The sequence below is a fragment of the Cynara cardunculus genome (genome assembly GCF_001531365.2).
Source record: "Cynara cardunculus var. scolymus isolate 2C chromosome LG 7, CcrdV1, whole genome shotgun sequence".
NCBI lineage: Eukaryota > Viridiplantae > Streptophyta > Magnoliopsida > Asterales > Asteraceae > Cynara > Cynara cardunculus.
In genome coordinates this window covers 5,720,997-5,747,873 of record NC_037534.1, presented here as the reverse complement: position 1 = coordinate 5,747,873, position 26,877 = coordinate 5,720,997, and the positions used below count along the sequence as shown (strand labels likewise).

The 26,877-nt window shown below is 29.3% G+C and overlaps 1 protein-coding gene across 1 annotated transcript; it reads right to left on the bottom strand.

Moving 5' to 3' along the window:
- Positions 1–7,852: 7,852 nt before the first annotated feature.
- On the bottom strand, positions 7,853–8,673 carry LOC112515935 (EPIDERMAL PATTERNING FACTOR-like protein 2). The gene is made up of 3 exons (XM_025122914.1): positions 8,461–8,673; positions 8,305–8,339; positions 7,853–8,220 (listed from the first exon to the last, which is right to left on the bottom strand). Exons 1-3 carry the CDS (start codon positions 8,561–8,563, stop codon positions 7,966–7,968), a joined length of 393 nt encoding a protein of 130 aa, XP_024978682.1. The 5' UTR covers positions 8,564–8,673; the 3' UTR covers positions 7,853–7,965.
- Between the last annotated feature and the right edge of the window lie 18,204 nt (positions 8,674–26,877).

Sequence of the window (26,877 nt, the reverse complement as noted above, 5' to 3'; positions counted from 1 at the left end):
RCATAAAAAAATAGTTTTTAAGAGTTTTCTCAAATGCTTTATAATATAGTATAGATAATTGGTTAATTTTTATATAAGACCAACTTTTCATTCAAGATTAAAGTAAGGGAATGAAAATTCATTCACTGTCATTTTCATTTTCATTCCCTTATAATGAATCAAACAACCTCTTAGTTTATTCGTTATTCAAAGATGTATAATTATATTTGGGGGTCGTTTACCAGACGTTTACTTTATAAATGCTTATGAGGTAACATTTTTGGTCATCAAAACAAATTATAGATAAGCATTTTTACTGGGCAATCGTTTACTGGGTAATATTTTTGATATGTGCTATGTCACTTACTATGTAAGATTCTCGGTACTTGTCATGTCTACCCCGTAAGGAAAGAGCCTATTTGTTAGCAGCTTAATGAGACTTACAACTTATTTGGTCAACTATACATGATTGTTTGACAGTGTCTTAATGATATAGAAAGTGCTTATTCAATAAGCTTATGGGAGACTTTTATGCAGAAAGCCAAGTTTTTTCCATCCCCCTCCCAATCAAAAAACACGTTCATTTCATCTATGAAAAAATCATCACAAACAAAAACGTTTCTAATCTATACATTCAGATTAATCAAAAGAGACAAATTTATCTATACATGAGTTAATGGAAAACTAACCAAACCCGATAAACACCTACTTTGTAACAGTTTGATAAACGACCCCTTAAATTTTATCTTTTTAAACTACCCTCTTTCTTTCACCTTTCTTCAAACAATTCATTTCCCTTTTTATATAATTTCATAATTAAATTTTCTTTGGGTAGATGTCTTCATTTTTCAGGTTTTATGTTTTTTTTGGGTGTTGTCTAAAAAAAATTAAGGATTGATTTATTAAATTGAAAATTGATTTTAAAGTTAACGTTTGATTTTGTTTGTGACTCAAATACTTTATTATATTTATTCTAGTACAAGAGAGAACTATGTAATTTATTTAATGTTTGGTACGATAGAACCAGACATGACAGAACACATAAACTGACCAATTTACCTTTAATGAGTTATTTATATATTACGATTAATTTATGTAATATACTAAATTATGATAAAATAAATATGTTTATAACAAAATATATTATTAAAAAAAATTCATTAATACGATTAAATTGACACCCAATTGAAAGTTTATTTAATTCCCAGTTTTTATACTTTTTCTATATAATTTTTTTTCTCATTAATATTTAATAAATTAATGAAAAAAAATTAAATACAGTAAAGTGAAAGCTTAAAATGCATAAAATACAATAAATAAAATTTAAAGAATGAATAAAATGTAAAAGAGAGATGCGTGTTTGATGTTTTAAAATAAAATTAAATTCTATTTTGAGGTTATATTAGTAAAATATAGGTCTGTTCATCTTATTCAATTGGTAGAGAGATAGAACACGCTTCTTTCACTTAAGGCTGTTTGGCAATTGCTGAATAATTTGGTGCAGAATGATTAAGTGGTCAGAATGATTAAGATGCTATCATGATATAGTGCAAAATGAAATATAATTGTTTAGTAATTGTGTACAATGAAATTAAGGCTCTTAATGGTTAAGGAAGATCCAGGATACAAAATCATTCAAATGATTTTAGAACCATTAAGAGACATAATTTTTTTTTTATCAAACAAGATTCACTTCTTAACGATTCAGATGTTGCCTATTAATAAAACTATTTAGATGTAAACAAACAACCCCTAAACTTTGCTCTATTTCATATAAAAGTCCTGTCAAACGTTGAATAATAATTTCTCCTCTATCCTATAATTATTATTATCTGATGAATATACCAAACAGGTGACATTCATTGGTAAGAGGTAATGAAAGGACAAAATTAAATCTGACATAATCTTTTGAATCAATTATTAAAATCATGATTCATAGCTACTTTATTTATATCCATTTTATGACATTGTTTTTCATGGTTGTGGTTGGTTTCCATTCCTCCTTCTGATGGCTACAACTCAACTTGTCCTCCTCTTTTTTATTTATGGCATATTTTATCCCCCCAACCCCCACTTCTTTTAAAACCTGCTGCACTAAAACCATTTCATTTTTCTTTTTTCTTTTTAACCCTTATATATTTTTTTAATTTATTAATTTTTTAATCTTTTTTTATTTATTAGTTGTTCGATTCGTTTTCCATCGAATCTTATATGAATAAAATTGTATACATTGATAAAGTTGTATATATGGTAGAGATAAATTGTTGTTCGTTTGTTGTACTGAATAACTAATTTAAATATAAAAAATGATCATTTTATTTCTCAGTCTATATTTTTGTTTGATTAAAATAAAAAATGATGACCTTTAATGATTAAAATATCAATTTAAACGATTTTTTAAAAAATAAAAAATGAGATATAACATAATGATATGAATTCAGTGTTACCATCACAACAATATTAATATTATACTCATTTTAAAGGTATTGACAAGATTATTATAATGGTTTATTTTATTAAAAAAGAAACTTATTTTTCTATATTTCAATTAATATATGATTATGTATGTTAATATGATAAATGTTTAAAAAATAATGTATTTAACGTATGTTTAAAAAAGTAATTTTAAAATTAAAAAAATAAATGATATTCACCAATTCAAAATGGTTTGTGAGAGGCAGGGGCGGATCCAGCCCTTAAGGACCATAGGCGGACCTAGTTAAGTGTCATGGGTGGCACGTGTCACTGTATCGTTTCTCCGTCGAAGGGTAAAAAATTTAGGTTTCGTGAACGGTGCAACCGTATTAATCTGTTGTGTGTCACCGTATGTATTTTGAAACTACAATGAGAACAAGTTTTATTTGGTAGAGTTGGTTTGCAATACTTTTATTCCACCCCACACCCAAGTTTCAATCATGTTAGTGTCATTTTCTTAGTCAAACGGTGCATCCGTTTGAAAAAAAATTCTTATATTTTTTTTCTTATGGTCAAATAGTGCCACCATTTAAAATTTTTTTTGGGTCCGTCCCTGTTAAGGACTGGAGGGAAAGGCCTCAGTCAAAGATCAAAAACGTTTTTTATGACTAGCTTAAATTTTCTATTTTTACCCTTGTCTTGTATGAAACGTGCCTTCACCCCATTAATTTCTTGGATTCGCCACTAGTGAGAAGGAATAAGGGATAGGAGGACATATACTCTTAATTAACATATCATGTTTTTGTACAAGTTGGTTTTGTTTCTGTACGTTGTTTGGATTCTGTAATTCCATGTTACATGTTTTAAATTCCTAATCTACATCGTATCAGGTGTTTTATTGAACAACAGACAAACCGAATAAGAAAAAAAAAGGTTAAATAAAAGTAATTTAATATTATTAAATAGAAGAGTTTGAAGAATGAAGGAAAAAGGACGACATAGAAAGACAAAAGGTGGAGGGAGGTGGTTGATGAGTGATCCCATCGATCTCACTCCTTTACATCCACTTTTGTCCACACAACTTTTCTTCCCTTTCTTGATTTAGATATGTATAATAAATATTTACTATTTAAATCATTATAATAATATTTTATTTTATTTACACATATAGTTTTATTTATAAACCAACCACTGGTATAAATGTAACAATCTCAACCGTTTATCTAGTTTAATAAATATCTGATTCAAATACATAAATTCTTGTACCAAGAAAAAAAAACTATATTATCATATATTATTATGGAAATGGGTGATCTCAGGATTCGCCTTGGCTAATTCCATAATAAGTCATGCAATAGGTTTTGCTTACAGTTCTGATGTTGATCTCTCGGTAGTCATAACTACGTATGTAGTTGACAAGATTTGATCTCAGATTGATTTTATCGTTTCTCTTATCTTTATCCATTACGCTACCATATTTGTGGTTATATCAGTTGAATAATATGATTTTATAACCATATTTAATGCATTGTTGTCATCAAACCTGCTGGGTTTTTAGCTATTAGTTAAATTGTATGTTACACCAATTTTGTCACCTCTAGAAGTATACAAAAATTGAACACTTTTAAACAAACAAAAAGAGACAAGATGGATCCGTACAACGACGGTCCCAAATAATATCTGAGCTGTTAGAACTTTAAGGTGAATCAAAGATCCACAAAGTAACTATTTGACTCGAGAAAAGTCAATTATGTCGATTTAGGAAATAAAGTACATTTTTCAAATTGAATCGACCTTTACCTTGAAAATAAATATGCATTGCCTTGAAAATGAGATAAATAACAACTTTTAAGATGAATATGCAACGGAAAAGAAATAAATCATGAAAAAGGGAATAAAATAAAAACGATAAAAATAAACAAAAAGTTACATGGAGGTAATGGTAGTTATGTCTATAATTATATTCGAAGTTGTGAGTTGGACATTTGTAGCTGTATTTTTACTGTTAATGTCTTTAGTCATAACATTGTGGGGCTTACAGGCTAGCCTTTGGAGCCGAAATTGAACAGATGAAAAACTAAATATTTTCTAGAAGTGAGAATCAAACATGCAACCTATTGTAAATCATGACATAGGGGCCGTTTATAAAATGTTTACCCGATATGTGTTTACCAAGTAATTTTTCTCACCGGATGAACACGACGACACCCAATAATCTTACCCAGTAAGAGTGATCATAAAGATAGAGAGTCCTACCCGGTAAGTGAGAGTAACGACTCTTACCCGGGTAAGTGTTTACCAAGTAAATTGTTGCATATCATTCCATTTTTGATATATTACGATCTTATCCATAAAATAAATTATAGTGTTGACTTACAACGGTAAATGTTTACTGGGCAAGCATTTAGGTAAATAGCCGGGCTTGTTTATTTTTTGAAAAAAACCACTTAATGCCTCTTAAGTCTGAACCGGTCAGACGTTTTTATTTTCACACCGTTTGTTTTTTTTATATAAATAAGAGCTGAAAAGCTCTTAATTTGCTCTGAAAAAAAAATGATAACATAATCACTTAAATCCTCTTAATCGCTCCCTCCAGACTCTCCCCTCCATCCTCACCTCCAGATTTAGTCCTCCAAATCTATGTCGCAAGACATTCGATCTCCAGATCAATCATGACCCAGCTCGATCCACATATAAAATAATTAATAAATCAAATTGAAATCTATTAATTAACATATTTTGTTATTTATTTTTTTTACCATCTAGTTTGTATCAGTTAATATAATATAACATTAATGAATTGTTTTTAAATATTAAATGAAATGTTAAATTTCATTAATTTTTAAATACATTTTTTTAGTCATTTTAAAATTTTCAACTTGCTTACGAATTAGTTTTTACCAAACATATTCAGTTAATCAACTAATAGCTAACTTATTAACCATCAATTAACTTATCAGTATTAACTAGTTTATCAGTTGGTTTGTCAAATATAACCTACACTTTTACACATTTTATCTCAAGTTTCTTGGATTAAAAATATTTATGTTTTATTTATTCATTTATAATATTAAATTAAAAATATTACCCTCGGTTATTCGATTGGGTTGATATTCTCAATTTTAAAGGGGATACTAAAAAGGTCTTCATCGGGGTTCTTTACACTTACTTCTGGGTAATCTGGAAGGCTCGGAATAGCTTGATTTTTGCGGATTCGTCTCAACAACGTGGAACTTGTTTTTTTTGCTGAAATTCAGGCGCTCTCGTTTTTTTGGATGAAGCACCGGGGAAAAATCTGGAACGTGGTGCAGTGGAGTTCTTGGTGTGACAATCCGTATAGTTTGGTTTAGTTTCCTTCCCGTGGTTGGTGCTTTGTTTAGTGGTTGGTGCTTTGTTTAGTTTTGGTGGGGTTGGGTGTTGTGTTTGGGTTCCCTCTGGGTTTTGTTTCTTGTCGGTTCTTTTGTTTTCTTGTTCTCCTTCTAGCTTCTCGCTAGTTTTGTTTCTTTCTCGGGTCCGTTTGGTTGGGGTGATGGCTTTGCCGTAGCTCCTTGCCTCGTGGCCTCTCTTTTCTTTTCTATATATTTACGCCGTTTAAAAAAAAAATTGAAAATAGTAAAAAAAAAAATCTGAATATTATTGTAAAATCGTAATTAGCATTGAGATTTGAAATGTCACCCAATTCCCAGAAGATCTAATGACTTGCAAGACAAGTAAACCAAACAGCTAGTCTCTATTTAGTATTTAGGCACCCCCTACAAGACATCCCTATAAATTAATTATTATTTTAATTAAACATTTTTTTTTAATTTTACTGTATTTATTGAATTTTAAAAATAAAATAATAGAAAAAAATATATTTTTTGAGATATTATTATATTCGATATGATATTTTGTTTGAAGAAAAATAAATAAAAAGAAAAAGGGAAAACGACAAACGTAATAGAGACTTAACGGCGTCTATATCCTACTGTTACACGCTACCCACTCTTATTTTTCTACGAACATATTCCCTTTCTTTTAATTTTATCACCAACTCTCCAACCAACCATTTCTTCTTGTTTTTGGGATTTTAAAAGTAATATGACGTTTAAAATGATTTTTATTCTCTCTCTCTTTATTATTTATTTCATCGCCTAAAAATAAATATTTATAATAAAAATATATTTTTTTAAAGTAAAAAACATACAGTCTTAGTAACAAGTAATCATTAGAGCATCTTTATTAACGTTTTTATAAAACCACAAGACTGATGTTTGATTAATTTAAATTTGGCTTCAAAGGTTAAAAATATCTGGAGGTTTTATCTTCAAATCCAAGTGGGAATAAAAATCTCATTGTGGCCACAGAGGTTCAAATGCGGTGACTCCGAGCTATCTGCAAAGCAGGTGGTCGCTCTGGGATTAATCGGCGTGCATAACGGGTTGGATATTCAGGTTAATCAAAAAAAAATTAATGTTTGTATAATTTTTTTTAAGATGGAGAACCGAACTTAAATTTTCTAAAAACAATTACATTTATTTTCAACAAATTTTTTATTTTAGAAATTTTAACATAAATTATAGTACTAAAATACTATGTAATTTATCATCTCAATACACTTAAAAAAAACTTTTTATAAAAATAAAATCTCAATCTCATTAGTGGAATTGAAATAAATAATCATTCTTTTTCCCAACATCAAATTTTCGAGAATTCTCTGTATTTAGAGTTTTCTCAGTGATTTCTATTTTAGAAACAAGATAACAAAGTTGTAGGAGAATTTTAGAGAGCAAAAAATTCACTTTTTTTTATTATAGATAAACTGTTGGAGATGCTGTAAATGAGAAAGTAACATTTAGAAGGTGTTTGGTTAGATGTACTAAACACTAATCAATAGAAATGATAATAAAATAATCTGTTTGATTTATATAATATAATGGGTTCAGTCCTCCAAAGACCTGAATTAATGATGAATAAAAAATCTTTCTTTTTTTCATTTTTTTTGTCATTTTCTTATTTTAAATGTTAACTTTTATTTTAACTTTTTGAAAGTTGATATTATTGATGGGTTAACAGTTCTTGCTTTTGTGAATTATATCTTTTAGAAAAACAAAATATTTTAGCAGATAAAAATGGTGGTACCATGATACAAAAAAGAATTATATAATTGTTTAATTTAATCAATAATTAATTTTTAATAATTTATAGAATTTCTTGAAAATTAATGTAAAAAAATATATGGGTGGTTGTTAAAAAATCAATTTAAATAAAAAAAATTAATTTTAAAAATTGTAAAACAAAAATATACATTGCATTTAAACATCTAAAATGAAAATCAAGTAAAAATAATAATATTTATTTAATATGGTTTTCAAGAATGTCTATTTATTTATGACAAAAATTAATACTAATCAGAAGATTAATTCCAAAAAAAATCAAGAGTCAATTAAAAGCACTACAAAAAAAATCTGGCCTATAAGGAAAAGGCAGAGCTTAAAGAGGTATGAGAATTAGATAATCTTGAACAAGTACTCTACCCCTCATTTATATACACTTACTAATTATAGTAATCAATTTATAATAAAAATTGGATCATGGGTTGAAGATAAAGCTCCCACATTTGCACTTCCAACTCATTGGCTTGTAATTTGAGCTATAATCACCTCTTGCATATGCAATTGTGGCTGATCCTGTTGTTGGATTCTTGACCCAACTTGGTCCATGAGTCTTGATTTGTGGTGTTGTTGGCACTTGAATGGCTTCACAATGCCCACAAGAACCACACCTTCTTTCACATCTTGGTGGTCTTGATCCAATTTGCCCTCTGAGTATCATCTTCCCCTCCACCTTCACAAAAACCCCAATTCTTTCCATCAAATTCCCACAAAACAAGTGGGAAATAACCAAACATGAAGTGAGTTGAGATCTTACCTGGGAATGGGTGGCTTGTTTTACCAGCATTCTACCTGCCATTAATGGGAAAAAGATGGAAGAAAACAGAGTTAAAGTCAAATGTATGTTTGTTTAAAGATGGACAAAAGATGGATTTTTGGGGGATTTTGGAGAAAGTGAGTGATACCCATTTACCTTGAGCTACGGATCTGAGTTGGGTTGTGAATGGAATCAATAGAAATAGAAGAGAAATAATGGTGAAATGGTGAAGCAAATGGGGGTTTTGAGAAGAACCCATTTGTGGGTGATAGAGTAGTAGAGTGGTGAATGGTGATGCTCTCTGTTAACTGAAGGATTTTAATGAGTGAACCAAGTCGATTTTGATCTTGAAAACGAAAAGGGTGAGTGGGTGAGTGAGTGAGTGAGTGAGTGTGTGTGTGATGATTTTGTGAATACGTGAGCCAAACCCAAAGAAAGAAGCAGTTGGGCAGATCAGAGGTGATCAGAAGGGTCAATTATTATGGAATCCTACACGTGTGGATGTTTGATTTGAAGAAACTTATATATATAAACACTCTCACATTCTAATTAACAATTTGTTTTCTTAAACCATTATATATATATATATATATATATATATTATAATCTCTATTTTAAAGAATCTGTTGAAGATGGTTTAGGAGAATAATCTGGGGTTCCACATATTTTTATTTAATATCAGAGTCACAGTCTACCACTTTGAGACAATACCTCTTTATATCTGTTATTTATTTTAAGACTCTTTTTTTACATATTCTTTTTTTTAAAAAAGGGTCGTTAATGCCATAAAGGAGTTTTAAATAAAAAAGGGTAAAATAGTAGCAGCAAGTTCCAAGGGAAGAGAGTAGTAGTAGTACATAGATGTGAGGTCATTCATGGGGTGTGTGGTCTCTTCCTTAAAGAAAGAAAAGAGTATGATGGAACATAGCAAGGATCAAAAGATATGTGAAAGAGGGAAGCATATCACACAACCAATCACTTGTTTACACTAAAAAAAACCAACCTTTATATTTCCTTTCAAACAGTAACATCGTTTTTGAATTTTTCTTTTTATAAATCAAATCATAAACATTTAATCGATAAAAAGTCGAGTTTGATCTTGAATATAAGCAAGATTACGCATATATAACTGATTCTTGTTTATGTAAAAACGTGTAAGATCAAAAACGTTTGATTTAATACCATCTGATTATTTTAACTGAAATAAAATAGAAACAGAATCTACAAAGTCAGATGCATTCGGATGAAGACTTTTGGGAGGGAAGTAGGGCCGAACTGCCATGAGATGTTTGTCATGACGTTTGTCGTGTTTTTTCGTGCATAAGTTACGAACCTCGTAACTCCTAACCAATCTAAAGTTGTGTACGTTTGAAGTTTGTTTTCTTTTCAAGTTGTTTTTATTTTTCCTGTTGATCCGTAGAGACATCCATTAATTCCTACATTTGTTTTGTATCAGATGTTGACATGTGTAAGTATGTAATTGGAAAAGTGGGTTTATGTAGCTTATTGAGGGAGTCTAGTACATGTTTCACTAAAAGGCTATACAACAGATGTTTCTAGTGTTCAAATTATTAGAGTAAGGTTTTATTACCTGTTTAAATATAAAAAAACGATGGTCATACGGTGATGGTGGTAATCAACAGTAAAGAAGTATGTATTACTGGGTTTGAATGTTTAGTTTAAAAAAAGTCAAAAGGTTAATCAGTATTTTATAAACTATAAAAAAATTGGAATCAAATTTATAGAAGTTTACATAAATAGCAGATCTCCTAAGCTCTTTTCACTTTGTAGCTATTTTCAGAGCTTCATACAATTTTTACACCTTTTACATAAAGATTCCATTTTTTTTTTGCTACACATATACATAAACCTTCTGTCGTAAGGATTAGCTACAAAATGAAATTCAGTCTGAATTGACTAAAAAGTGAAACTCTTTTGGTATAAATTCCACAATTTATAAATTTAAGTAAACTACAATTTTGGTCCTTTTGGTTTACACAAAACTACAAAAATAGTCCACGCGTTTCAACGAGTACATAAATGGTCACTATAATTTGCATTTTGCTTTGAAAATGTCCTCCTCACTACCTATGTTATATGGACCATGAATAACCGTTAAGAGAGGGGAGTCATTTTACCCAGTTCCCTAATTTTCTTTTATAAAATAAATATATCGTATTCACAACGATGAAAGTGCATTCGGAACTCCACCATCTCCAGTACTAATATTATCCCCTTTCTGGTGTGCTTTGCCACCAACAACTACACCCCTCCACCTTCCTTCTTCTTTCGCTAACCATTGTTCTTCAAAACCAGACCCAAAATTTTGACATCACAATCACTTCTAGAAATGCCGGCTACGCCTTCAACCGAGATCACAACCGTCTTCAACCCAACAACCGTAAATACCTCCCCTTTTCTCTTTCTTTATTAATTTTGTGTTTTGCTCCCTCCATCTTCATTTACTATTGTGTTTCTTGATTTATAACATACTCAACATACCCATAAACGGAACTACGATTGTGGTGGCCGGATTTTTAGATTTGGAGAAGGGGAAGGAGGTCATATAAGAGGCAAGTGAGATGAGTAAGTCGAATAGAGAGAAGAATTGTTAGGGATTGGGTTTTGTTTTTTGAAAACTTGTGCATAATGTGTTATTTCATATGATTTTCTTTCCATCTACGACTAGGATTTAGAATGTTGATTAACATATATGTGTTTCTTAATGTGTTTGTTTTCATGTACTCGGTTTACAATGTGAACATTTTTGACGTGTTTGTGAAGCAAACTATACAAATAAAAAAGTTTCACATTGTGAACAGAATACATATGAAACAAACCTACTGTGAAACAAATATATGTTAATTAATACATTTTATGCTATACTTGGACGGGGGAAAATCATGTGAAACAAAACCATAAGGTAAAAGTTCTCATGTAATGAACTCCACCACCGCCAGCATGGTTGCATATTCATCAACATCCTTTTCATCTTCAAATCATAAAAGATATACACACACATGGAGGAAGAAACAACGTGTCCATCTTCCACCACCGCCTATATCAATCGCCACACTAAACCATCAAAGATTCAAAATCCTTTTTGGTTTGCATTTGAAGTTGGTGTTCCATAGTTATTGAAAGCTTTTGACTCGAACCGAATCAAAACCCTTCTTACTGGAAACCCCATCAATGGCCAATTCCTCTCCGTCAGTCAACACAATAAAACAAGGGGATACACTCTCTATATGAATTAGTAGAAGCAAGGGGAGCAACAAAGATGAAGATGAAGCAGAAGATGCAACGATAAAGATGAAGATGCAAAGGTAATCGAAAAATATGTCAAACCCACCAAGTGTTCCTACCATTGTTTTTCAATAGCCCAATCTTGTTCATGGTTTTTTGCTTTCAGGGTTCTGGACCCACCACCATCGGTTTCTCTACAGCCGTCAACACCATGGCCTCGGCTTGTCCTAATATTTTTTTGATTTTAGGGTTTTGTACAAATTCGTTTATAATCTTATATGTTCTTTTGAGTTCTTGGTACGTGTGTTTGATCTAGGTTCATGTTCTTGATATATTGGAAAATGACCAAAATACCCATCATATACTACTCATAAGAGGGGACTTAAGATCGTCTCTTAACTCTCATCAGATGCAGGGATCTAAACTAAAACAAAATGCAAATCACAAGGGCATAGATGTAATTAGTGAAGTCAAAGAACGAAAACCATCCGTTTTGATAAACAATAAGGACGAAAAATGTAATTCACTATAAATAAAATAATCACTATGGTTTCTAAAGCCATGTAAATTAAATATGATTTTCCAAAAAAGTAAACATTTGTGAGAAACCGTTTCAAGCTTATGAAAAAAACAGCAAGAAGACAAGGAATGAAACAGAAAAATGGAAGGAACAGTAGAAGACTGCTAAGAGACAACACATTGCTGCGGTTTGATTCTCTCTCTCTTTCGAGTGTGTTCATTTTCGTCATAAATAGTGAAATATATTTATTTAAATTTATTATTTTCCTAAATTTATTTTTTATTTTTTATTTTTTATAAATAAATATATTATATTTTTAACTAATTAATTTGAAATAATGAATAATAATATATGTATATGCAACAATAATGTTGTTGGAAGTGGAAAGCATTTTACGTATAAAATAAAATACTGTTACATTTAGATTCCAGTCGCTATTTTGTAAGCATGTTTGTTATTTATATTGGAATATATATAATAAGATAAAAAAAAAATTGGTTTTTGAATGTAAAAACGAAAAACAACGATTTGGGGCTGTTTATCAAACGCTTATTCGGGTAAGTGAACACCAACTCTCATTACCTTACCGAATGAATATGGTAAGGACCAAAAATCTTACCCGGTAAGAGCGAGATAAAGACCAAGAGTCTTACCCAATAAGTGAATGATACGACTCTTACCACGGTAAACGCTTACCGGGTAAATTGTTGCGTACGATGTCATTTTGATGGACTAAAATGTTGCACAGTAAGTAAATGATAGTGTTAAATTTACCGATAAGCGGTTATCGGATAAGTGTTTGGTAAACGCCCTCTAAACTTTTAAATTTATTAAAAAAATATAATTTAGAAAGAGTTTATGATCATGAGACTAAAAATGTAGGAAAAAGGGCTATTAAGAATTTGAAATTGAGCAGATGACTATTAAAAGAAAAGACGACAAACAAATAGGTCGGGATGTTTTGAAGTTTGAATGATGAATTGATGACGGTTTTTGGGGTTAATATAAGTATATTTAAAACGAGTGATAAGTTTGGACACTTCAAAATTTTGAGTCTTCACCATGTTTATATGAGATTGAACGTAATATCAGCTATCTTCGCTAATGCATGATTTTATTGACGATATGAACTAAGATATATTGCTTTAATCGATACGTGTGCCAACTTGATGGTTATATATATTTTCGCTCTACTAAAACTTGCATCATCTTATGTGTTGCTTTTTTAAATTATAGTAATATTTTATATTATTAGGTTGTAATCTAAGAGTATCTACAATAAAGGTTTTTTTTGAAGTATATAATATTTATATACGGCAAATGCAACAAATAAACTCACACACCCTTCTCATCTATGGTGAGGTTTGAACCCCTGACCTCCTAGAAGGCCAAATGCTACAATACGACTAGGACAAAGGCCCTTTGGTATTACAATAAAGGTTCTTATTGGGGGTTTTATAAAACATCGACTGTGGGACAGAGATTTTTGTCCAATCACATGTTATTGTTAAAACTCAGGTGCTTGAACAAGAACCCAAGTTATCTAGTTGGAGATATCATTTTCTATATAGAATAAATCGATCGTTATACGTAATTACAAAACACATATCAGCAATAACATTTTATTAATCTACAGTCATTAAAAACATGAGTTGAGTTCTTGTGAGAAAAGAAGTTATGGTAAAAAATGTAAGAATGAATATCTATCCTTGGATCAATCATAATTGAATGTCAACGCTAATGAAGTGTATCAAGATGCACCAGATCAATTCACTTATAGCACAATTCATGGATGGACATGAAATAAAAAGTGATTAAGTGTCTATATTTCTTCTTACGCTTCTCACAAAAACTTCTTTTTTTCATACGATATTTTGGCCAAAAAGCATTAACATTACAAATCCAAGTATTTCTTATACTTTAAAGAGATTTTAAAATATTGTATATAAACAAAACTTTTAGACAGATCTCTACGATTAGATATTGAGTTATCAAATCACAGTTCAAACCGCACCGCACCTCATATTTTGTACATTTTTTAATTTTATATAGCACACATACACACACATATAATATAATAATTTACTATTTGTGTAATATTTTTGGATTTTTTGTTTTATACTTTGAGTTTGATCCAATATGACAATTGATAATATTAATAAATTAGTTGGACATGTCATAACTCACAAGTCCAATTTGGTTTGAAGTTTATTTATTTTTACTTTTTAGACTATTTTTAATTATGCAATATGTATTTACGAATTCGAGATATTGAAATTCTTTATTTTTTTGGATAGGGTCACTTTATTGTCAATTTTATAATATATTTTTAAACTTATAATTATTAGATTGCAGACATAAATTACGATAAGTACAGACCACATAAACCGCACACATCATGCGATGCGGTTTAAAGTTTACATGGTGCGACTTGGAAAAATATTCAAACCACATATGCGGTACGGTTTACGGTTTACGGTTTGGCTTTAAACTGTACCAAACAGCACCGCAAATACCCCTATTTTTCTTATTTTTACTTTAAAAACACACCCAAAAAACTCGATAAATTGCTGGATTTGAGTTCTGAAATCGAGAAATAATGAGAGGGGTTTTGAATCGCATTCAACTTCTAATATTTTCGTAGGACAAATACAATTATGTCATGTTCAATTCAAGTTTCATTTTCCATCTTGCAATCAAGTCCTCATAGTTTCTAGTAATGACATATTGAACCTTGAACTTACACTTTCTGTTAATGACACACTAGCCCCTTCACTCGGAATAGCTTTCATCTAGGTCCAAAAGTGAGATGTTACACAAAACTATTCGTCTATATTAAGTGGACATACCTTTCATCCATCTTTATACATTATTTGATACCTTTGATTATAGATTTTGATCCATTTATTTAAAAATGGGTTCACTTAATTACATTTTACCTGTAATAAGTTAAATGGATAATAATAAAAAATTAAACACGTTGAAAATTGTCAAAAGCGTATTCAAATCTTAAATTGTTTTATTAAAGTAATTATATTTGATGATTATATTTAACACATTTATTATTTCATTAAAATTATAAAAAATCGGAATTTATCTAACTCGCTTGACGAGCCAATCATACCTATATGACCCGTACTTATAACTTACACGTTACCTAACTTGTCCAACTATAATTTTTTCATGAAGTAAACAACAAATTTGGTCCTTGGAGTTTGTCAGAAATAACAGTTTTTGTCATAGCAGTTTCAAAAAACGTCTAGCTTTGGTCCCTCCCTAACGGCTGTTAAAAACTCCGCTAAATGTAGGACCTTTTTGTCCTTTTATCGATTTTTTTTGTCTTTTACCAGCTCAAAATCGATCTTATAATTTTGGTCCCTGTGGTTTTTTAATTGGTAAAAGACAAAAAGATCAATAAAATGACGAAAATGTTCCTTATTTAATGGAATTTTTGAACGACCATTAGAATGGGAGAGAAAATTCGAATGTTTTTACAAACCACAATGGCTATATTGTAATTTCTAAACTGCAGGGAGAAAAAGCATTATTTTTGACAAACCATAGGAACCAAATTTGTAGTTTACTCTTTTTTTTATGCTAAGAACGCATGTTAATTTCAAGAAAGTAAGGCCCAACCAATAATATTAGACCCGGCCCAACCCAACAAATTTTTGTTGGAAACGGCCCAAAACAATCATGCCAAGAAGCTTCATGTTTTTTAAAGTTCTTAAATAATTTGGATGTTTAAATAGAGGTATTAAGTATAAATCAATTGGAATAAAAATAAAATAAATTATTTATTTTTATATAATACAATGGATTCATTCATCGAGATATCCAAATTTTCATTCCAGATTAAATTGGGAGGAATGGAAACCTATTCCCATTTTCATTACTTGTCATTTTCATTTTCATTTTCATTCCCTTGCCAGAACCAAACGGATTTATAAAAATTATGTTTTAGCAAACTAGTTGATAAGCTAACTATTGGATGAAAAGTTGGCTAAGGGGCCGTTGTTTACCAAATGCTTACCCAGATAAGTGCTTACCAAATCACATTATATTAACAGATGAATATGATAAGGAACAAGAATCTTACCCGGTAAGAGCGAGACAAAGACCAAGAGTCTTACCCGGTAAGTGAAGGCAACGACTTTTACCACAGTAAGTGCTTACCGGATAAATTGTTGCATGCGATGTCGTTTTAATGAACTAAAATTTTACTCGGTAAGTAAATGATAGTGTTAATTTTGCCGGTAAGCGCTTACCGAGTAAGTGTTTGGTAAACAGCCCCTAAGTGTCTCTTAACATATTATCTATCATTTATTTAATACAAAAATCAGAAGTTTAAGTTTTCAAACAAAACTATGTCTAACTTCAACATATTATTTATTTTAAATATTTCAACATTAATTATATTATTAAAATAATATATATATATATATATATATATATATCAAAANACTATTTAAAAGTTCTCGTTTTTTTTACAATTTTTTAATTCGATTTTTTATTATAATTTAATTTAGATCAAATAGTGAAGTAATATATTTTTGGCTTAACAATAAAAAATTTATAAAAATAATAATTCTTTTGAACTCAATAATTATTTAATTATATTTAAATTAAGATTTATATCATATATTTGATTATGTTTATCTATAGTTAGTTATACGAATTCAAAAATTGAGCTTTAATAAGTTGTACTTATGCACAATTTACTTATAGTCTTAAATTTTAAATAATATGCATTAACACATAGTACTTCATGCATAAAGAATAGTTTTTAAGAGTTTTTGTCAAATGTTTAATAATATAATATAAATTATTAATTTAATTAAATATACATATATAGTACACAGATTAATGATTATTTAAAGTCATTAATTAATAATGTATTTTCTTTCCCAAAATTCATATTGGTTACATAAATTCATATTTGTATTAATTAATTTATTATATTATTTACTTTTTTTTATCAAATTATAAAAAAATAAAAATAAAAACACATGCAATAATTTTGGATGGAGTTGTGACCTAATTGGCAAGTTGAGATCGACGATGGTTCATATCACAGTGGTTTAGATGGCGATGATCTTGTAATTTACAGGGTTGCAATAAATAGCACCCGCCAGGTGTTTGATCAATTGTCTCCTCTCCCCCTCTATATATTATATACAGATTTATGTACATTTATCTCTTCTCTTCATACTTGGTTACATAAATTCAGATCTATAATTCATATTTTCATTAATTAACTTATCATATTATTCAATCTTTATATCAATTTGTATTAATCAATATATTATATTATTTGATATTTGTTTTAGTTATGTTTGAAATATTGTAATCAACTAATTTTTTGAGATATTTTTTTTGTCTGTGTTACATTTTTCATCTAATTTATAGATTAGTTTTTACCAAAAATAATTTATTTATCAGCTAACTTATCAACTAACAACTAATTTATAAACAAGTATACTAAAAATAGCATAAAGATCAACGTCTCAAATGATGTTTTTGAAATGGGCCGGTATTGTTGGATCATGATTACCGGTTACAATCATTTTGCATAAATAATAAAAGGAAAAAGTTCAAAAAAACCCAACAAATTTTTTCATTTTAAATGGTTTGGTTTCTAAACTAATATTTTTTAATGAAAAACTATTAAGTTTTTTCATTTTGAATGATTAAGTTTTTAAACTATTTTTTTTATATGAAAAAATCATTAAACTTTATCTTTTTGAATAAAAAACAATTAAATTTTTTTATTTTAATTGATTAAGTCTCTGGACATTTTTTTTAATAAATAAACTATTGTACTTCTAAAACTTAGTTACCTACATTCTTTTAACCCAAAAAAAATTACGTTAACTGATTAGTAGAAGTTTGATGGTTTATTATTATTTTTTTTATAAAAATCAAATGTTTTATTCTTTTAAAATGTAAAAGTGTAATGATTTTTTCATTCAAAAAAATAGTTCAGAGATTTCATCATTCAAAGCAAAAAAAAATTAATGATTTTTTTATTTAAAAACTAATTAAGGGGCCATTTACCTAAATGCTTACCCGGTAAGCGCTTATCATTAGAAGTCAACGCTGTAATTTATTTTATCGGGTAAGATTGTAGTATATCAAAATGGTATAATATGCAATAATTTATCCGGTAAGCGCTTACCCGAGTAAGAGTCGTCACCCTCACTTACCGAGTAAAACTCTTCATCTTTATCATTGCACTTATCGGGTAAGATTTGACTCTTGTCATGTTTATCCAATTAAAAAAATTACCAAGTTAGTACTTACCGGATAAGTGTTTAGTAAACGGTCCCTAAATTATTCAAAACCATTTAAAATGAGAAAATTTATTGAGTTTTTTTTTATATTTTTTCAATAGTAAAAAGAAATTAGAAATAGAGAAACTAAGGGTAGAATATGACACGTGGAAGACAAATTTAAGATTTGGCATATGCAGAAGTTGACATGGAATGTCGGCAAGCGGGACCCAATTTGTCAAACCTAATAAGGGTGCGTTTGGTGCGCAGACAGTACATGACAAGACAGGACAGGACATGACAGAACAGCTGCTCAACGTTTGATAAGACATGACAGGACATGACAGAACTGATTAAAATGACCAATTTACCCCTAACGTTATTTTGCTTCTGTCCTGTCCCGTCCCACCCTGTTCTGCCTACCAAACGCACCCCAAGGGGCGGTCCTTATAAATTTATGAGTGAACTACGTTTTCAGTCCTTGTGGTTTGTTGAAAGTTATTATTTTTATTCCTATGATTTTGAATTTATGATTTTCATCCTTATAGTTTATAATACATCATAGTTTTCATCCTTATGATTTTTTTTTTCTTTTTTCATTACTATGGTTTACAATTCAATTCTATTTTAGTTCTTCATACTTAAAAGTACTGTTTAGCATTTAGGATGAAAATATAATTGAATTGCAAACCATAGAAACAAAAACCATAATTTCTAAAGTATAGGGATAAAATCCACAATTTCTAACAAACAACAGAGATAAATAATGTAATTTACTCATAAATTTATGAGTCAATTGCATTTTCTATGGTTGCCTTTTGGTTTTTATCCCTACAATTCGTAAAGTACGATTTTCGTGTTTCATGGCACAATGTAGTCAATCATACTAACGTCGTTAGAGAAGGCCCCGTTAAGTCATATGTCCCTCAAGTGAGGGGTTTTATTCTCTTTTACCTTTAACTTTTTTTCTTTTAAAAATAAAACTAAATTGTACCAACTTCTCCTTGAAGACAACACACGATGAAAACCCTAACCCAATCCCTTAGCCGCTCCTCCCCTACTCCGTCACCAGATCAACACCACCACTAACTGTCGGACGAGATCAACAGAACCACTAGTTGTCGCACCACCCGAATAATGAACTTTGAGAGGCATTAGACATCCCACCTTGAACTCAGGTACACCACCAACTGCCACAACATCCTTTCTACTATTTTCCTTCCTGACACGACGAGACCCCACCTCGAACTGAGATGCATATCTACGTCAATCCAATTCAAACTCGGATGCATATCTATGTCAACCCAACTCGAACTAGGATGCATATCTATGTCAACCCACCTCAAACTCATATATAGATCTACATGACATCAAACTTGGATTAGCGAGTAGTGTTCCAGGGTTTTGATTTATTTAGGGTTTCAATAAAATTATTTTAGAGATATGATTCAAGTCCGGTGGTTGTGAACTTAATTTACAATGTTTTAGGGTTGTTTTAGGGTTTTGATCCAAATTATAATCTGGTTTAGGTATTTGATCTTTTTGAAACAAGTTTGTATTACAATTTTTTAGGCTTTTGATCTATAATTTGTTCTTGATGTTCTTGAGGCGTTGATTTAAGGATTTGATTTAGGTTTTGATCTCACATATGTTATGTAACATCAAGTTCTTTTTTTAAATAAAATTGTATAAATTTATCTATTTGGGTTGTTGATTTTGTTCTTCAAAAATGGATTTGATTTGTGTTTTGTGTGTGATATCTATTTGTTCTTGATAGCGGATAAGATGGTGTTAGCGGGATGGACTGCATTCGACTACTAAACACGAAAAATGGACAAAAAGTGTAATTTATGAATTGTAGATACGAAAACCAAAAAGCAACCATGGATGAGAGACCAAAAATATAATTCACTCTAGATTTAATTATTAGATGCATCAACATTATTTCTTATTGAAGCACATTAAATTTTTATTAGAGTAAAAGTTCAGTTTTGGTCTCTAATATTTGCAATTTTTAATAGATATCGTCCTTAAACTTAAGAACTTGGATTTGGTCTCTTATGTTTGTCAAATCTCAACGGTTTTGGTCTCTTTCTTTAGTGACCGTTAACTTTTTCCGTTAAGTCCAACTAAATGAGAGATATTATGCACACCTATTTATGTTGGAATCATGTCAACTCATGGATTGAAATTGTAAAAAAAATAAGTTTTGATATTTATGTGTGTGTGGATAAAATTAATAGGCGGGAAGGGAATCAAAGTGCAGGCACTTTAGCTACCCAAGGAAGAAGAACAAGAGCTACATCGGCAGGACTCTAATATATATGTATGTATGTATGTATGTATGTATGTATGTATGTATGTATGTATGTATGTATGTATGTATGTATGTATGTATGTACAAACACACACACGTGCACACACACACACACGAAGGATCGTGTGAGAAAAGAAGTTAAGGTGAGAAGTATTATAAGAGATTTGAAACCTTGGTCCTTTTAAATCTCAAACCAACACATATGCTTTTATGGGAATTGATTTGGTGTTTCTCATTAGTGTTGATCTAGTAAAACTCTTTAATTAAGATTGATCTAAGGGTGTAGATTTCTTCTTATTCTTTTCATTTTAACTTTCGTTCTTATTGGAACTCAACTCTATATACATACATACATATATATATATATATAGAGAGAGAGAGAGAGAGAGAGAGAGAGACCACAATCATTTGTTAAACAAGTAATAATATTAACTTTACAAACTTATCTTCATTTTTCATCAACGTTTATGATTAAATGAGAGGTTACAAAATGATGAAAAAGTAATTAAATTAAATTGAATTAAATGGAGAACAATTTTGGAACAAATTGTTTTTATTTTTAAAAGATAATCTTGTTTTGTATGGTGTTTGTTTAAAGTTCATAATATTATTTCATCTATGAACTTCGATTGTTCCAAAAAATTTTACAGAAGTTCACAGATGAAACCAAAAAAGTTCATAGGCAAACCATTGATTTTTGCTAAAAATCCATAGATAAAACAATGATATTTGTTTAAAGTTCATAATATTATTTTATACATGAACATTGACTGTTCCAAAAAAAACTTATCAAATTTCATAGGTGAAATTAAAAAAAATTAAAAATAAATAAATAAAATAATTAAGAAATATGATATGAATATATAAAAACCACAAAAATATCTCGATCAACAAGGTTTGTACCGACTCAACATTTAAGTCAAAGTTTCTTTATACATGCGTATATATATTGTTAGATGGTCAAATCCTTGATGGACCTGGATGAGTAGACATTTCAAACCATGTCACTGTAGGATGTGGCTGTCAATCCCTGTATTTCTCTCCGAGTTTATTTAGGATGGTTTGACAATTGTTAAATGATTTGGTATAAAATAATTAAGAGGTTCTCATGATATAGTGCAAAATGAAATATATTGTTTGGTAATTATGTACAATGAAATTATGGCTCTTAATGGTTAAGAGAGTTCTAAGATACAAAATCATTCAAAGGATTTTAAAACCATTAAAGAGACATACTTTTTTTTTTGCCAAACAAGATTCATCTCCTAACGATTCAAATATTGCCTCTTAATAAAACTATTAAAAGATAAACAAACAACTATTTAAAATAATCATAGGCATGTATTTTAAATATTTGTAATTATGGCTTTTTAAAATATAATTCAATAATTTTATCAATATATTCTATTTTCCTAGTAAATCTTAAGTTTTAAATCATTAATAGCTAGCTTTTTAATCAAATTATATATTATATAAAAAAACCAATTTTGCTATCTATAGTGTCCTGATTTCCGAAATGTATTTAAAACGTATTTCAGTATAATCATTTACGTATCTATAATCCAGTAATTATCATATATTAGTTAAAATCAGACTGATATATACTATTTGGAACTTGCTTCTTTATTCAAGAATATTATTAAATTATTTTCTTTAAAAAACTAAGAAACCATGCCTAACGGGACCATATTTATGTTGCATGTTCATTTACGGACCCGAGTAAACTATTCGTTGCATCGCATTAAAGTGTATGGTTCAAACTAAACTATTATGGTATCTTAAAGAATTTCGAGAACTTCGACAAATTCACCCTAAAAAGAATAATCGTAACTTTATGGAGTAAGTAATAGTAGTCGTCGTTTTTAAATAACCATGCGTATTTTTTTTATATAAAACAATATTTAATTCTTTACGAATTTCTGGAAAAATATTTTTGTAGTTTCTCACCTAATCCATCCATTCCATAAATAACGGAATGTTTATTTTCATAAGCTTTTTGAATATTATTGACTTTGACTTGAAAGCTTATTTGATTGATATATTAAATGTCACTTTTGAAATTAGATTAATGATTTATATTTTATTTTATTTAAAATCATATATTTAAAACGATAAAATGAATCAAACTATAATATAGTTTCTTGTAGTTCTGATTAAATGTAACATTTTTTTTCTCAATTAATAGAATAAATGTTTAATTATTTATATTTTAGGTCTATGATTTGTTGCATTAATGAGATTAAAACCAATTGTTACATTTCATATATAAATTAAAATGATCGTTCTTTATCATGTTAAATGTGTGATTTTGAACAGAGCATTATATCAATGAATGTAAAACCATAGCCTACTTCGTGCCTCTCTAATTTCCATCAGAAAATAAAAATAATATGTTACATCATCGTCTCATTAATATATATATATATATATATATATATATACACTATATATATATATATATATAGACACACAAAGAGAGAGAGAGAGAGAGAGAGAGAGAGAGAGAGAGAAAGTGGTTCATATGAGAACAATAAATAAATAAGATAATAAGAATGGTTGAATCACATATGATTTACACTAAAATCATATGTTATTCATGCGACTTGGCCGCGACCTGAGGTCGTGGGCCACGTAACCCTCAACCCTTTTTTTGATGCTTAATGTAAAATAACGTATGATTTTCCAAGTGATTTGGTCATATATTGTATTTTTTTTTTTTTGATTAATCTGAATATCCAACCCGCTATATATTCAAGTCGACTAATCTTATGACGACCACCCGCTTTGTGAGTAGCCCGGGGACCGCATTTGAACCTCAGTGACAACTAAAAAAAAGATTTTTATTCTTTTTAGATTTGAACCTGAAACCTCCAGACACTTTTGACTTTTGCAACCCAAACTCAAACTAATTAGACACCATACTTATGGTTTACATTATCTTATTTTACAGTGTAATAAAATTTTTTAAGGATAACAATCCTACAAAAGTTTGAAACGCACCTTTAAATTAAAACAATTTTCTTCAAATTTTAATAATTTTAACTATTTTTTTTTATTAACTTGGATATCCAACCCCTTATACAAGCTAACTAATCTCATGGCAACTACCTACTTTGCAAATAACTCGGAGTCATCGCATTTGAACCTCTGTAGCCACAAGAGGATTTTTATTCTTCATTGGATTTGAATCTGAAACCTCCTGGTATTTTTAATTTTTGGAGCCAAACTCAAACTAACTAGACATCACCTGTAGTTAAATAAAAATATTAATGAATGTGGATATTGGATAAGTTGAAAAAACTAACTATATGTCTTCCTTGGGACCCCACTTGGATTTATGGCTACCTCTAAGCATGTAACCAATGGGTTAGAGCCACATTGGTAAGGGTAACCACATCAACTGGTGTAGGTGAACCCAGTCGAGCCCCCAAAGGCGAACCGTATTGGATCGGTGGGTCAGTCTGGTGATACAAGTGGCTCGGTCGGTAGGACCAAACTTGTGTGTCATGTAGAAGGTAAATTACACCTTTTTTCCGGTAGGACCAAACTTAATAGCCAGCCCAGGACCACAATTTTTTTAAAAGGTGCCATCATTAAATTATAAAAATAAGGGGCTTACCATTACTAGCAAAATCACCAATCATTTACTTTATTAAGTAATATTTTTAGTTTTTAAAATAAATTGTTGGTAAATTTTTTATGAGTAAAAAGTCTTTTTTCTTACTTATCGAGTAAGATTATAATAGTGTAATTTGTTAAAATTAAAACGTATTTTTTTAATGTATTTTAGTTAATATATGATTATGTATGTTAATGTGGTAATAGTGTAAAACGAAAAATGAAAAAGCAATGGACGTACCATAGATTAAATAATTAATTATAAGGGTATAAAATGTAAGTGTTAGAAATATTTTTTTTTGATAATAATATAATTAAATCAAAAAATAATCAAAATGGTGTAACTTGTTAAATTTAAAACATATTTTTTAACGTATTTAATCAATGAGCTTATTTCGAAGATATTGACGAGACAATTATAATGATATAGCTTGTTAAACGTATTCTTTAACGTATGTTAATTAATATACGAGTATCTATATTATGTGATAAATGTGTAAAACAAAAAAATAAAAATGTAAGGAACATAAAACAAATTGATTGAGTAATTATAAAGATATAAAATGTAATTTTAAAATAAAAATGTATTAAACAATTCCATTTGTAAGAGTAAGAAAATGATGTGGGAAATGAAGGGATCAATTATACACCTTTTTGTTTTTACCCTTTTTTTTTTAATTTTTAGTGTAATTATATAATATTTTATACTTTTAATCTTAGTGGATTTTGTTAATTGTTAATTTCAAAGATATTAAAGGATTCTAATTTGTTTTAAAGTATTTTTTTGTTTTAATTTATAAAGTTTTTATTTTGATATCTGGTATGAATAATATAATATCATACTTTTGTTTTATTTTATTATTCATACAGTCGATCTATAGTTTTGGTATATAAGTGTAACAGAGTCTTCAAAGATTGGAATGTTTCTGTTGGAATGTTAAGGGGATTTTAAGTGTAACAGAGTCTTCAAAGATTGGAATGTTAAGGGATTGTTTGTTTACCTCTTAATAGTTCCATTAAGAGACGACCTCTGAACCGTTAAGAGGTGAATCTTGTTTGGCAAAAAAAAATCTGTCTCTTAATGATTCTAAAACCCTCTGAATGATTTTGTATCATGGATCTCCCTTAACCATTAAGAATCCTAATTTCATTGTACACGATTACCAAACAATTATATTTCATTTTGCACTATATCATGAGAGCCTCTTAATCATTCTGACCACTTAATCATTCAGCATCAAATCATTCAGCAATTGCCAAACAGCTCCTTATTGCCATTTAAGTTGATTAATACATTTAAAGATCTCCACTTGTGCTATTATTGGTTTGTTTTGACATAATAATATCAGCATTAAGGGATGTCGACCCAACGAGTAAGATAGGCGAACTAAACATCGACAACATCATATCAACCATCACTCCATCTGTATTAACGTATATAATTCGATTGGTATTTAAGGATTTATTTTATTATGATTGTTAAGTTTTATGAAAAAAAATATATCGTGGGTATATATTTAAAAAAAAGACAAGTAGAGATGGTCAAGTTGGTGAGTGATGTCTAATATATTAAAGGGAATAATTAAAATTGTGGTCCACTTTGTGGTTAAGAGTCTCGAGCCAGATATATGAACCATGCACACCACATGTTTAAACAATAGCCTTTTTGTACTAGCCACTACTTCATTTAATATTTTTATTTAAATAAAATAAATTTTACAAAATAAAATAGAGTTAGCTACAAATTTGGTTCATTTGGTTTGATGAAAATAACACGTTTGGTATATTTAGGGGTTATTTGTTTACCTCATTATAGTCCCATTAAGAGGTAACATCTGAATCATTAAGAGGTGAGTTTTGTTTGGTAAAAAAAAATCTGTCTTTTAATGATTCTAAAATCATCTGAATGATTTTGTATCCTGAGGCTCTCTTAACCATTAAGCGTCTTGATTTAATTGTAAACAATTACCAAACAATTATATTTCATTTTACTTTATATCACGAAAGCCTCTTAATCATTCTGCACCAAATCATTCAGCAACTGTCAAACAACCATTTAGTTTTAAAATTAAAATATGACTATCTTGGTCTATAAAACGTTTAAATTTGGTCTCTTATTTTAATGACCATAAAAAAAATTAAATGAGAGGCATTTTCATCATTTATTAATTTTTGTTTTTTACTTTTGATCCCTATAGTTTTTGATTGGATAAAATGACAAAAATGTCTCTTATCTAACATAACTTTAAATGACAGTTAAAGCGGGACCAAATTCAAACATTTTTATAAATCATGATAACCATCTTGTAATTTTAAATTTTATGTGTTATTTTTGACAAACCACTAGAACCAAATTTTTAGTTTACTCGATACAATATTATAAATAAAAAAAACATACACAAATAAATAAGACATATATGTCCATTATATAAGAAAGTGACGATACTGGTTTTGAACTTGGATCGTCGTAACATGTTTTGAGTGTGGTTAAAAGACTTTGTATTTATATTTTGTTACCATAACTACGTAAAGAGTTGTTTATTAAACACCTATAATTTTGTAATGGATTAGCTAAATATTTATTGTTTTTTACTGGGTAA